General features: G+C 35.5%; 1 protein-coding gene across 3 annotated transcripts in view; it reads right to left on the bottom strand.

Annotated features, from left to right (window-relative positions):
• Positions 1 to 15,493, bottom strand: part of LOC148954908 (protein DOP1A) — a 160,533-nt gene that overhangs the window by 71,188 nt on the left and 73,852 nt on the right. For all 3 annotated transcript variants that reach the window (XM_089099104.1, XM_089099111.1, XM_089099118.1), the window contains exon 7: positions 6,717 to 6,825. In XM_089099104.1, coding sequence (XP_088955230.1) covers positions 6,717 to 6,825 — 109 coding nt within the window. The remainder of the gene's footprint in view (positions 1 to 6,716; positions 6,826 to 15,493) is intronic.

Raw genomic sequence — 15,493 nt, 5'->3', positions numbered from 1 at the left:
AAAGTGAGTAAAGGTATTTATCTAGAACTAAATCTAGAACATCTAGAAACAATCTAGAACTAAAATCTCAATATATCTAGATCAACAACCTAGCAGTAAGTGAGCTACAGAAAATCAGCTATAGAAGTGAGAAAAAAAAGCTACAGAAGTGAGCAACGGAAGTGAGAGAAGACAGCTACAAAAGAAAAAACAAACATTAAAATGAGGTGTGGAAGCGAGAGAAGACAGCTGCAGAGAGTTCGAATGAAACTATTATTCTCTCAAACAGACTTTACATCACAGTAATAATATTACCGTTCCCCGAATGTGAGCCAGGCATATAATCCAAATATTTGGCTATAAAACCTCAGGATTTCTGTATGATTAGTATAGTTTTCAGAGAACTGTAAACAATGACTATATATAGACGAACTAGCAGGTTATAAAAATAAAAACAAACAATCGACAGGAATCAAGTTATGCATAAAACGTTATAAAGATCATAAGAATATCGTGGAACTAGTGCAAATGGATTACTTTAGGTTAGCATTGGCCAGGAGGTAAATATACTACTCTGCCGAAACTGCACAATCAGTATGCTTGAATGCATTTTTTTTTAACCAGCCTATGTTCAGCATACTAGCCTATCCTGTTTTTCAATCGAATAAAAAATATTTACAAACAAAGAAATCTACCTCCTTACACAAAATTCCAAGTGGAATCATAACAAACTTGAAGCCACGTCAGTAAAAATGTAACTTAATTGTTTGAAATGACTGGGCATAAACATATACAGCCATGTAGACCTAAATCTAAAAAAAAAACTGGAAATTCAATTCAAGTGGGTCCGCTCCCAGGGGGACAGGGCCCTCTGCAAAGGGGGTCCTAAGTTTGTTGCGATCAGTATGCTTGAATGCACTTTTTTTAACCAGCTTATGTTCAGCATACTAGCCTATCCTGTTTTTCAAGTAAAAAAAAAAATTTACAAACAAAGGAATATGCCTCCTTACACAAAATTACTTGTGGAATCATACCAACCTTAAACCCGAGTCAGTAAAAATTTAACTTAATTGTTTAAAATGACTGGGTATAGACATATACATCCATGTAAACAATATTAAATGACAATAACCCTTTTCTACTCTGACATCTCTTGTCCTGTGGCTAAATGACTGAGGGGATTAAGTTGTTGAAACTTTCAGGGCTATTACTATTACTACTTCTGCTCTTACTTTTAAACTAAATCAAAAATGTGTAAGTACATCCAGGTTGACAAAAGAAAAAATGAATAAATTAAGGATCAAGCTAATTAACAACATTCCTTATACCAATAATACATGTAAATTAGTTTTAGATTTGCAAGGGCTGATGAAAACAATTTTTACACCTCTTGTCCTGTGGCTAAGGTTTTTTTTATTATTATTACTTTTTTCGGCACTCGTGTTTTTTTTTCTAACTTAAAAGCGCAAATTTGGTATTTTGTGGTAGAAAATTTTCTGCAATTAATCTTTTGCTTTAACGTCATATATCTATTCAAACCGTCTAAATCATGTAACTTGAACTTTAAATTGATTTAAAACTAGTCACTGTCACATTAAATGTATCTAAAGGATAACTGATTATAATTATGTAGATATAATTCTTCTTTCGGAAAAATAATCTTCTGGAGAAAAAGGTACAGCTCTTTTCTTTTTATTCCATTATCGAAGCTCTTTAGTAAGTCGCCGAATTCAGACGAATTATATTTATCAATTATTGTTCTTTATTCCAATTAAATAAAAAAAAACAAGTTTTTTTTAACAGACGGTAAGGAGCGGCATTAAAACTTAAAACGAACAAAATTATTCCCTATATGAAGGAGGTTACCTCCTCCTCAACACCTCGCTCTTTACGCTAAAATTTTTAAGTACTTTTGAAAAAAGCTTCTCATTGTTCCAATTACACAAAGATAGTGTTTCAGGAGTTATTCTTAAAGAATTGGGAGAAAATTTACACTTTAGCGTAAAGAGCGAGGTGTTGAGGAGGAGGCCACCCCCTTCATATACGGAATATTTTCTGTTTGTTTTAAGTTTTAATCTCACTCCTTACTTTCTGTTAAAAAAACTCGTTTTTTATTTAATTTCTGAACGTTTTTGAATTAATGCAGGTTCTGAAATAAGCGAACCGTATATGAATAATTAAAACGAAATTTGCATATTAATTTTTCTTTTTTTGGCAAAATGGCTTTTTCAAAATTTTGATAGCATGAATTTGAGAAAAAAGGGCGGGGGATGGTGCTTATTTGCCTTCCAACTTTTTGGGTTCCTTAAAAAATCCACTAGAAATTTTAATTTTAATTACAAACGTTTATATTAGTAATAAATATACATAATTTATGAATTTTCTCCGAATTCTTTAAGAATGACTTCTGAAATACTATCGTCGCTTAATTGGAACAATGAGAAGCTTTTTTCATTATAATGCTGGATTAGCATTATAAGCCCATTCTTTTGATATATTAAATAAAAAAAACAAGTTTTTTTTAATTGAAAGTAAGGAGTGACGTTAAAACTTAAAACGAACAGAAATTATTCCATATATGAAAGGGGCTATCCCCTCCTCAACGCCTCGCTCTTTACGCTAAAGTTTTTTATTGTTTAAAAAAAAACAGAGATGTGGGAAAGTCAAACTTTAGCGTAAAGAGCGAGGCGTTGAGGATGGGACAGCCCCTTTCATATACGGAATAATTTCTGTTCGTTTTAAGTTTTAACGTCGCTCCTTACTTTCAGTTACAAAACCTTGTTTTTTTATTTAATTTTTGAACGTTTTTGAATACATGCAGGTTTTGATTTTGGCTCACCGTACATGAATAATCAACACCAAATTTGCATATTAATTTTACTTTTATTTGCTTAAATGGCTTTCTCGAACGTTGCTTAATTTTATTTACGAACGTTTTTATTAATAATAAATATACGTAACTTACGAATTAGCTTACGTAACGAATTTCTATATTCATATATCTTTAATACGTATATTAGGGAGTTCGCCCCCTAGTCAATACCTCGCTCTTTACGTTAAGTTCGAATTTTGTTCCAATTCTTTAAAAATGACCCATTAATCACAAAGACCGTTAATTAGAATAAATAGCTCTTATGAAAGTACTAAGAAATCTTTGGCTTAAAGAACGAGGTATTGACTAGGAGGTGAACCAAATCATATATGTAATATTTTCTTTTCATTTTAAGTTTTGATGTCGCTCCTTACTTTCAGTTGAAAAACTTTTTTTTTATTTAATTTCTGATCTTTTTTTAAATAATGCTGGGAAATCCGGCGCCCCCTTCATAGCAATGTCCCTTCCCACATGAAAACTTCCTCCATGTAAAGATTCTCCCACATACCCCCCCGCTACCAGAAAAAATCCCCCTGAAAACGTCTGTATACTTCCCAATAACCAACTGTGTATGTTAACATTGGGTAAAGTTCATAACTTTCAGCTCTCCTCCCGGGGACTTTGGGGGATTAAATCATCCTAAAAGACATAGTTATCATATTTTTGACTATGCTGAACAAAATGGCTATCTCAAAATTTTGATCAGGTGACTTTGGGAAAAAAATGAGCGTGGGATGGGGCCTAGGTGCTCTCCATTCTTTTTGGTCACTTAATAAGGGCACTAGAACTTTTAATTTTCGTTCCAATGAGCCCTCTCACGATATTCTAGGACAATTGGGTCGATACGGTCACCCCTGGGAAAAAAAACAACAAAAAAACAAACAAAAAAAAACAAATAAACACGCATCTGTGATCTTTCTTCTGGCAAAAATAAAAAATTTCACTGTTTTGCAGATAGGAGCTTGAAACCTCTACAGCAGGGTTCTCTGATACGCTGAATCTGATGGTGTGATTTTCATTAAGGTTCTATAACTTTTAGGAGGTCTTTCCCCCTTTTTTCAAAAATCAGGCAAATTTTCTCAGGCGCGTATCTTTTGATGGGTTCGACTAAACTTGATGAAACTTATATTTGAAATCAGCATTAAAATCTGATTCTTTTGATGTATCTATTGGTATCAAAATCCCGTTTTTTAGAGTTTCGGTTACTATTGAGCCGGGTCGCTCTTTAATTACAGTTCGTTACCACGAACTGTTTGATCAACGGAGACACTGAGTCCCAACGTGTCAAAAATCCCATTATTTAGAGTTTCGCTTACTATTGAGACGGGTTGCTCCTTACTTACAGTTCGTTACCACGAACTGTTTGATTCTTGAAGTCAAAATTCCGTTTTTTAAAGTTTCGATTACTATTGAACCGTATCGCTTGTTTTTTTTTTTTTTTTTTTTTATTACGTATATGTTATTACGTAAATGAGGGGGTTCACTCCCTAGTCAATACCTCACTCTTTACGCTAAAGTTCGAATTTTGTTCGAATCACAAATCCCGGAATGACAAAGGCCGTTTAATTAGAATAGATAGCTCTTTTGAAAGTACTCAAAAAACTTTAGCATAAAGAGCGAGGTATTGACTAGGGGGCAAACCCCCTCATATACGAAATCATTTCTGTTCGTTATGAGTTTTAATGTTGCTCCTTACTTTGAGTTGAAAAAAACTTTTTTTTTATTTAATTTCTGATCGTTTTTTAAATAATGCTGGGAAATCCGGCGGCCCTTCATAAAAATGTCCCTTCCCCAAAGAAAACATCCTCCATGGAAAGATCCTGCCACTTAACCCCCTCCTCCGAGCCCCCTCTCCCTCAAAAGAAAAAATCCCTCCTGAAAGCGTCTGTATACTTTCCAATAACCAATATTATATGTAAACAATGGGCAAAGTTCATAACTTGCAGCCCTTCCCCCGGGAACTGTGACGGATTAAGTCATTCTCAAAGACATATTTATTAGATTTTCGACTATGCTGAACAAAACGGGTATTTCAAATTTTGATTGGGTGACTTCGGGAAAAAAATGAGCGTGGGAGGGGGTCAAGCTGCTTTCAAATCTTTTTGTCACTTAGAAATGACACTAGAACTCCTAATTTCCGCTCGGATGAGCCCTTTACCGATATTTTAGGACTAATGGATCGATGCGATTCCCCCTAGGGAAAAAAACAATAAATAAACACGCATCGATGATCTTTCTTCTGGCAAAAATTACAAAATTCCATGCTGATTCATGGAATTTTGTTCACTGAACCATTTTGTTCATATGCTGAACAAAATGGGTATTTCAAATTTTGATTGGGTGACTTCGGGAAAAAAAATGAGCGTGGGAGGGGGCCAAGTTGCCCTCCAATTTTTTGGTCACTTAAAAAGGGCACTAAAATTTTTAATGTCCGTTCAAATGAGCCCTCTTACGATATTCTAGGACTACTGGATCAATACAATCACCCCTGGAAAAAAAAAAACAATAAATAAACACGCGTCTGTAATCTTTCTTCTGGTAAAGAACACAAAATACCACATTTTTGCAGATAAGAGCTGGAAACTTCTACAGTGGAGTTTTCTGATACGCTGAATCTGATGGCGTAATTTTCATTCAATTCTATCACTTTTATGGGGTGCTTCCCCCTTTTTTTCGAAAATAAGGCAAATTCTTTCAGGCTCGTAACTTTTGATGGGTAAAATCAAACTTGATGAAACTTATTTATTTGAAATCCGCATAAAAATGAACTTCTTTCGATGCATCTACTGGTATCAGAATTCCGTTTTTTAGAGTTTCGGTTACTATTGAGCCGGGTCACTCCTTACTTACATTTCGTTACCCCAAACTGTTTGATATATATTATTTAAATTGGTGGCCGACGTTTACCCCCCCCCCCCGTAAAGTAACCCCTGCGGAAAATACCTCCTCCCACGGAAAATACCCCCCCCCCCCCGAGGAAAATAAGGCTTTCCAAATTCGAGAATTTTATTTGAGTTTTATTTTTAATTTTCGTAGGGGGAAGGAATTTTGGTACTTGTGTATTATGTGCCACTCACTCAAGTTTACGCTGTGTAAAATTCGAGAACACACCGGTTTTTTCGTTAGTTTCTTCGTTACTTTAGAAATAAATTTGGGCTATAGATTTGCACATTAGGAGGGGGGGGGTAAAGCATAGCAGGTCTGCATGCAAAATTTTTTTGACACAATTATTCAGCATATTAGATAGATAGATAGATAGATAGATAAGTGTATTTTAAAGCAAAATATACGGCCATGAACATAGTAAAATAACATTAATGAAAGGCAAAAATAACATAAACTTTGATCAGCGATCATCATCATAAAACACTTTAATGAAACACTGCATTTATTTTGTCACTTGTCTTTTTCTTGTCTCACGCTAAGCTGAAAAAAAAACTAACTAAGAAACGGGTTAGTTTTCAAGTTTTACACAGGGTAAACTTGAGCGAGTGGCGCATTATACACAAGTACCAAAATTCCTTCCCCTTGCGGAAATAAAAAAAAACTAAAATAAAATTTTTAAATTTGGAAAGGCTTATTTTCCACGGGGGGAGGGTATTTGCCGGGGAGGTATTTTCCGCGGGGGGTATTTTCCGGGGGGATATTTTCCGGGCGGGTAATTTCCAAGGGGGTATTTTCCGCGGGGGGTATTTTCCGGGGGGATATTTTTCGGGGGGGGGGTAAACACCTAGAACCATTTACATTATTGCTCAGGATCTCCCGGAGAATTTTGAACAAAAATATTCGTACCCTTACAATAAATCACTAAAAAAGGAATTACGTAAAACTTATTAAGGAGAAATAACCAGGAATTAGCACTTACTCTGACAAGAATTGATTTAGAATGCTGCTCAAAGAACTCAATCTGTTCCTTACCATCTACTGTCATCATTTGATTTGGGTCTTGTCCTAGAAGCCAAGCATACAAACGCCTGAAATGCATAATTCCTGTTAATGAAATCAGAAACAAGGCTAGTGGGGAGACTCCACCCACCCTCCATGTGTATCTGAAGAACCTCTAAGGAAAGGTTTGAAAATTTGGGGTTTAAAGAATGTACTTTCAGGGGCTTTAGCTCCTTCCCCTCTGAAAAAATTATCGGGTGACTTTAGAAAAAAAACTACAAAATGAATAGAAATGTAATCACGAAAAAAGTAGAGCACAAGCAATTAGTGGTTTAAAGGCCTTCAATAACTCGGTTTAAAAAAATACAATAAGCCCAGTCACCTTTTTTTGGCAAACTAATTTAAAAAAAAACCTCTCAATTACTTGGATTATCTGTCTTGGCTTTTCTCTTTCTTTCTACAATTAGCCATGTCTTGATGCAACCTACTGCAAAATACTTGATTTTCAATTCAAAATCAATGGCTAAATATAGATAGAAAAAGAAAAGCCAAGACATATAGTCCAAGTAATTGAGAGGCAAATGTTTAAATGGTTGCAAGGGTAAATGGCGGGAGTAAGTATGACTCTCTTATTGTACAAATACTTGTTTGTTAGTTTTTGGAAAGGCATGCCTGCCTAGCCTAGAGTCTCTGAATTGAAAATCAAGTATTTTGCAGTAGGTTGTACCAAGACATGGTTAATTGTAGATAGAAATAGAAAAGCCAAGACAGACAGTCCAAATAATTGAGAGGCAAATGTTTAAATGACTGCACGGGTAAATGGTAAATGGAGGGGGTTAGTTGCCCTCCAATCACTTTCGACTATTAAACAGGGCACTAGACATTTGAATTTCCAATTGAATGAGTCCTTTTTGAAGTTTCTACGACAACGCTTTCAATAAAACCTTATATGCCCCCAGGGCATTAATTACAGCCCTTGCCCTGAGGACTGTGGGGGGAGTGTCCTCCTCAAAGATATAATTTTAAAGATCTTTCAACTACGGTGAACAAAATTGCTATCTCCAAATTTGGATTGGATGTTTTTGGGGAAATGGTGGGCTTGGAAGGGGTGAGAGCTGCCGTCCAATCATTTTCGACTAATAAAAAGGGCATATGCCACTCCAATTTCCAATCGAATGAACCCTTTTCGAAGTTTCTACGACAACTCCTTCGATACGAAGTGCCCTGGTCTAAGACCAACCCCAAAAAATAATAAATAATACATTGTGCCAACATCGTTCTTAACTTAGGCAACGCTATTGTGCTGCCTATGATTAATTAAAAACACTTTTTTCACAAAATGAATTTTTCAAAAAAAAAAGCAAAGAACTCTGTTAAACGAAAAATGAACAAAAATAGAATCAAATAATCTACCAAGTATACAACCACACCAAATGAGTATCAATAAATAAATGAAACACAAAACCCACAAATAAAAAAAAATAACAGAGTCAAACTCAAAACGAGCAGAAATTAATCTGAGTAGGGTTCTAAACCCCTATGCTTTCTAAAAGCCAGAATATATTTTGTACTTTACTGAAAAAATTCTTTTAAATGTTTAAATCTTTATAACTTTAAGAAATAAAAAATTAACTAAGATTTTAAGGAATAAATATCAGCATGTATATGTTATTAATTAAAAAAAACTTTCCGAAAAATAAGTTTTTCAAAGAAAATTTAAACTTAAGCTCAGCAGATACAGATACCTTTTAAAGTTCAAATTCAAAACGACAAGAAATTACTATTAAAGAATAAATGAAACCCAAAACGAACAGAAATTAAATAAACAATCATAGCAAAAACATACAACAAGTAATAATATAAATGAATAAACAGATATTAAAGCGAGTAATACTTAGATTGAATATGAATATCAAGCTTAAAATACAAAAATAGTTTCCTATTGAAGTACAAATGGAACTTAAAACGAACAGAAATTAAATCAACAATCAATGCAAACAGACATACAATAGATATTAATGTAAATTAATAAACAAATCAGAAAACACGCAAGACTTAAATTGAATACGCAAATGAAACTTGAAATGAACAGAAATCACTACACGCATGAGATTCGATATCGCCTGCTTCTCTTATTGCACAAGCCTAAAACCGACCGTGTTATTTCCAATTTACTGACAATGAATTATACGAAAATATTTTTCCCTTCATTTCATTTTAAATATTCACATTCGAGTCACAGAAACATTTTGAAGTGGCGGTTTTCCTGTAATTAATATCATTATACGTCAAATATTCAGTTTAATTTATTAGCTCTTTTTAAAGTTGTTAAAGACGAATATAGTTTCCCTACAGACAAGTGTTTGGATACTGCCTCCTTTCCTAACTGTAAATAAAAACCAAAAGCCTGTTGCGTCTACAGTGAGAGAAGGAGGTCATACCCAAACTCCTGTTTGTGGTGATTTTTGTTCGTTTCAAACTTGATTTGCATATTTAATTTAAGTTTCACTCGTTTTAAGATTTATTTATTAATTTACATTAATATCTATTGTATGTCTGTTTGCATTGTTTATTTTAATTTCTGTTTGTTTTGGGTTTCATTTATTTATTGATACTGATTTGTGGTAGTTGTATGCTTGGTATATTATTTGATTCTATTTTTGTTTATTTTTGTTTAATGGAGTTCTTTACTTTTTTTTTTAAAAACTTATTTTGTAAAAAAATTATTTTAATTAATTTATGTCCGTTTTATATTGACATAGTCTTTTTCATAGGCAGCGCAATAGCACTAACTAAGTAAAGAACGATGTTATCACAAAGTCTTATTATTATTTTCTCCATACCCGGGCACTTGGTATTGAAAGAGTTGTCGTAGAAACTTCGAAAAGGGCTCATTCGATTGGAAATAGGAATGGCTGGTGCCCTTTTTAATAGTCGAAAGTGATTGGAAGGCAACTAACACTCCTTCTAAGCCCACCATTTCGCCAAACACACCCAATCAAAATTTTGAGATAGCCATTTTGTTCAGCGAAGTTGATTTCCAGATAAAAATTATGTTTTTGAGGAGAACACTCCCCCAGAGCCCCCAGGGCAAGGGTTGTAAGTTTTGCCCTGGGGGCACATAAGATTTTTATAGAAAGCTTGGCGTAGAAACTTCAAAAAGGGCTCATTCGATTGGAAATTCAAAGGGCTAGTGCCCTTTTTAATAGTCGAACGTGATTGGAGGGCGACTAACCCCTCTCTCACGCCCGCCATTTCCCAAAATACATCCAATCAAAATTTTGAGATAGCCATTTTGTTCAACGTAGCTAAAAGTTCCGGAAATTAGGTCTCTTAGGATGACAACCCCCTCACAGCCCTCGGGGCAAGGTTTTTAATTTATTCCCTGGGGGCATAAAGGTGTTTATAGAAAGTGTTGTCGTCGAAACTCAAAAAGGGCTAATTCGATTGGAAATTTAAAGGGATAGTGCCCTTTTTAATAGTCTAAAATGATTGGAGGCTGCACATTTTATAGTAAAGAGCGATGTGGATACAATGTATATTTTTTTTTTTTTTTAGACCAGGGCACTTCGTATCGAAGGATATGTCGTAGAAACTTCGAAAAAGGCTCATTTGATTGAAAATAGAAAGGGCTAGTGCCTTTTTTAATAGTTGAAAGTGTATGGAGGGCAATCAGTTCTCCCACACCCCCCCTCCCATTTTCCCAATATGTTTAAAAACTAAATGTTGCCATAAGATTAAATCAAAATGCACTGTGTTAATGCTAATTCCCAATAAGGCATCTCAGCTGTATCCCAAGAACGACAGGGGGTATTATGTTCAAACTTTCGGGGCTACTTCTGCTCTTAAAATTTAACCACATCTAAATAGCGTAAGTGTATCCAAGCTGTCAAAGAAAGTAAACAGATTTTTTTGCGAATGGTATCAAGATTTCTATTTCCGGTCAACTAGAGGAGGTATGAAACTAAATTAAACACTACTATCTGTGTCCATATTTTTAAAAGGGTGTATGTTTTAAAAATTGCTAAAAAAAATTTCTACAGCATACAAATAGCAGGCCAAACTATAAAGATTAAAAATAAACGAAAAGATTTAAACTATTATTTTCTTTTTCCCTGAAAAGACTATGTCATTATAAAACGAACAGAAATTAATTAAAAAAAGTTATCCCCAAATAAGTTTTCAAAGAAAAGTAAAGAACTCCATTAAACCAAAAATGAGCAAAAATAGAAATGTTTTTACTTTTATAACTTTAACAAATCAAATAATATTAACATTTTGATTACTAAATATCAGTATATGCATATTAAACTGACAATGCACATTCATTTGTATTTTTTTTCAGTAAAGTGCAAATTATGTTCTGGCCTTGGGAAAGCATAGGGGTTTTGAGCCCAATTTATGTTAATTTCTGCTCGTTTTAGTTTGACTCGGGTATTTATTGTAATTTCTGTTCGTTTTTGGTTTCATTTATTTATCGATGATCATTTGTGGTAGTTTCACGCTTGGTAGATTATTTGATTTGATTTTTGCTCATTTTTTTAATGGAGTTCTTTACTTTTCTTTGAAAAACTTATTTTGTGAAAAAAGTTTTTTTAATTAATTTCTGTTCGTTTTATATTGACATAGTCTTTTCAGGGAAAAAGAAAATAATACTTTAAATCTCTTCGTTTTTTAAGACTTCATAGTTTGGCCTGTTATTTGTATGCTGGAGAAATAATTTCAGAAGTTTTTAACAACATAGCCTACATCCTTTTAAAAATCTGGACACAAATAGTAGTGTTTAATAATTTAATTTAGTTTCATACCTCCTCTATTTGACCTGAAATGGAAAACTTGATACCATTCGCAAAAAAAATTGTTTACTTTCTTTGATAGCTTGGATACACTTAGGCTACGCTATTTTGATTTTATTAAATTTTAAGAGCAGAAGTAGCCCTGGTAGTTTGAACATAATACCCTCAGTCGTTCTTGGGATACTGCTGAGATGCCTTATTGGGAATTAGCATTAACACAGTACATTTTCATTTAATCTTATGACAATACTTAGTTTTTAAACATAAATGCAAATGGGAGGGTGGGCGTGGGAAGGGGAATAGTTTTCCTCCAATCACTTTCGACTATTGAAAAGGGCATCAGCCCTTTCCATTTTCAATCGAATGAGCCCTTTTCGAAGTTCCTACGACAACTCCTTCGATATGAAGTGCCATGGTCTAGACAACAACAACAACAAAAAATAATACATTATACCCATATTGATCTTCACTATAAAAATTTCAAGCATTCCAATCACTTTAGAATATTAAAAAGGCCACTAGGCCTTTCTATTTCCAATCGAATCAGCCCTTTTTGCTTTTCTAGGACAACGCTTTCTATAAACACCTTATATACCCCCTGGGTTTAAATTACAACCCTTACCCTAAGGGCTGTAAGGGTAGTTGTCATCCTCTAAGACCTAATTTCCAGAACGTTCAACTACGTTAAACAAAATGGCTATCTAAAAATTGGGATTGGATGTGTTTGGTGAAATAGTCGGCGCGAGACGGGCATTAGTGGCTCTCCAATCACTTTCAACTATTAAAAAAGGCACTAGACCTTTCAATTTCCAATCAAATAAGCCCTTTTGATGTTTCTACGACAACGCTTTCAATAAAAACCTTATATGTCAAAAGGGCATAACTTACAACCCTTGCACTGAGGGCTGGGGGGGGGGGGGTTGTCATAATCAAAGACCTACTTTCCAGAACTTTCTGCTACGTTGAACAAAATAGCTATCAGAAAATTTTGATTGGATGTGTTTGGGGGAATGATGGGCGTAAGAGGGGGGTTAGTTGCCCTCCAATCACTTTCGACTATTAAAAAGGGTACTAGCCCTCTCAATTTCAAATTGAATTAGCCCCATTGGAGTTTTTACGACAACTCTATCTATAAAAACCTGATATACCCCCAAGGCATAACTTACAACCTATGCCCTGGGGACTCTGGGGAGTTTGTCATCTTTAAATATATAATTTCCAGAACTTTCAACTACGTTGAACAAAGTGGCTATCTCTAAACTTTGACTGAATGTGTTTGGGGAAAAGGAGGGTGTAGGATAGATCTTAAATATTTTTCACTCATTTTAGCCTATTAGAAAGGTGGATTTCAGTGTTCAAACAATACGACTCTTTAAGTAACTTTTGCAGCAAATTTCTGCATAAGCATCGCATGCCCCCACGGAAAGGTCCCCAAATCCTGTCCCGAGGATTCTAATGGGATTTACATCCTAAAAGACGTTATTTCCAGACCTTTCAACTACGTTGAAAAAAATGGATATCTCAAAATTTTGATTGGATGTGTTTAGAGATATGAAGGGCGTGAGAGGGCGGTTAGTTGCCCTTCAATCACTTTCGACTATGAAAAGGGCACTAGCCCTTTCAATTTTCAATTGAATGAACCCTTTTTGAAGTTTCTACAACATCGCTTTCTATAAACACCTTATATGCCCCCAGGGCATAACTTACAAACCTTTCCCTGAGGGCTGTGCGGGGGGAGGGGGTTGTCATTCTTAAAGACCTAATTTCCAAAACTTTCAACTACATTGAATAAAATGGCTATCTAAAAATTATGAGTTTGGGGAAAAAGTGGGCGTGAGAGGGGGGTTAGTTGCCCTAAAATCACTTTCGACCATTAAAAAGGGCACTAGCCCTTTGAATTTTCAATTGAATGAGCCCTTTTTCAAGCTTCTACGACAAAGATTTCAATAAAAACTTATATGCCCCCAGGGCATAGCTTATAACCCTTGCCCTGAAGACTGTAGGGGGTGTGTTCTAATTGAAGGCATAATTTCCTGAAGTTTAAACTGCCTGGAACAAAATGGCCATGTTGAAATTTTGATTGGATGTGTTTGGGGAAATGGTGGGCACGGAAGGGTTGTTAGTTGCCCTCCAATCACTTTCGACTATTAAAAAGGGCACTAGCCCTTTCAATTTCCAATCGAATAAACCCTTTTTGAAGTTTTTACGACAACGCTTTCTATAAAAACCTTATATGCCCCTAGGGCATAACTTACAACCCTTACCCTGAGGGCTGTGGGAAGTCGTCATCCTCAAAGACCTAATTTCCAGAACTTTCAACTACATTGGAGAAAATAGCTATCTCAAAATTTTGATTGGATGTGTTTGGGCATATTGTGCGTTTGAGAGGGGGGTTAGCTTCCCCCAAATCACTTTCGAGTATTAAAAGGGGCACTAGGTCTTTGAATGTTCGATCGAATGAGCCTTTTTTGAAGTTTCTACGACAACGCTTTCTATAAAACACCATATATGCCCCCGGGTAATAACTTACAACCCTTGCCCTGAGGGCTGTGGGGGAGTGTCCTCCTAAAAAACATAATTTCTATCTGGAAATCAACTACGCTGAACAAAATGGCTATCTAAAAAATTTTATTGGATGTACTTGGGCAAAAGGTGGGCGTGAAAGTGGGGTTAGTTGCCCTCAAATCACATTTGACTATTAAAAAGGGCACAAGACCTTTGAATTTCCAATCAAATGAGCCCTTTTTTCAAGCTTCTACGACAAAGATTTCAATAAAAACTAATATGCCCCCGGGGCATAACTTATAACCCTTGCCCTGAATACTGGGGGGATTTGATATCATCAAAGATATAATTTCCAGATCTTTCAAATTCGTTGAACAAAATGGCTATCTCAAAACTGTGGGGGGAGTGTCCTGCTCAAAGGTTTAATTTCATGAACTTCAAACTACGTGGAACATAAAGGCTATCTCGAAATTTTGAGTGGATGAGTTTGGGGAAATGGTGGGCGTGGAAGGGGTGTTAGTTGCCTTCCAATTACTTTTGATTATTAAAAAGGGCACTAGCCCCTTCACTTTTTAATCAAGAGAACCCTTTTCGAAGTCTCTACAGCCACGCTTCCTATGAAAGCCTCACATACCCCCAAGGTATAACCTACAATTCATACCCTAGGGTCTGTGGGGGGCCTTATTCAGCTAACTCCTAATGCCCAAAGCACTCAAACGTATTGAACAAAATAGCTATCACAGAATTTTGAGTTTGTGTGTTTGGGGAAAAGGTTGGCATGAGAGGGGGTTTAGTTGCCCTCCAATCACTTTCGATTATTAAAAAGGGCACTAGCCCTTTGAATTTCCAATCGAATGAGCCTTTCTTGAAGTTTCTATGACACCGCTTTCTATAAAAACCGTATATGACCCCTGGGCATAATTTACAACCCTTCCTCTGAGGGCTGTCGGGGGTTTATCATCGTCAAAGACCTAATTTCCAGAACTTTCCAATGCGTTGAAAAGAATGGCTATCTCAAAATTTTGATTGGGTGTGTTTGGTGAAAAGGTGGGCGTGAGATGGGGATTAGTTGCCCTGCAATCACTTTCGACTATTAAAAAGGGCACTAGCTCTTTAATTTCCCATCGAATGAGCCTTTTTTGAAGTTTCTATGTCAACGCTTTCTATAAAAAAACCTTGTATACCCCCAGGGCATAACGTACAACCCTTGCCCTGAGGGCTGTGGGGGAGTGTCCTCCTCAAAAACACAATTTGTATCTTGAAATCAACTACGCTGAACAAAATGGCTATCTCAAAAATTTTATTGGATGTGCTTGGGGAAAAGGTGGGCGGGAGAGTGGGGTTAGTTGCCCTCAAATCACATTTGACTATTAAAAAGGGCACAAGACCTTTGAATTTTCAATCAAATGAGCCCTTTTTTCAAGTTTCTACGACAAAGATTTCAATAAAAACCAAT

This window comes from Artemia sp. Qi Xiang Cuo, chromosome 2 (genome assembly GCF_049724085.1).
Source record: "Artemia sp. Qi Xiang Cuo chromosome 2, ASM4972408v1, whole genome shotgun sequence".
NCBI lineage: Eukaryota > Metazoa > Arthropoda > Branchiopoda > Anostraca > Artemiidae > Artemia > Artemia sp. Qi Xiang Cuo.
Note: the sequence above shows the minus strand (reverse complement) of the source record. Positions and strands in the feature narration are given on the sequence as shown.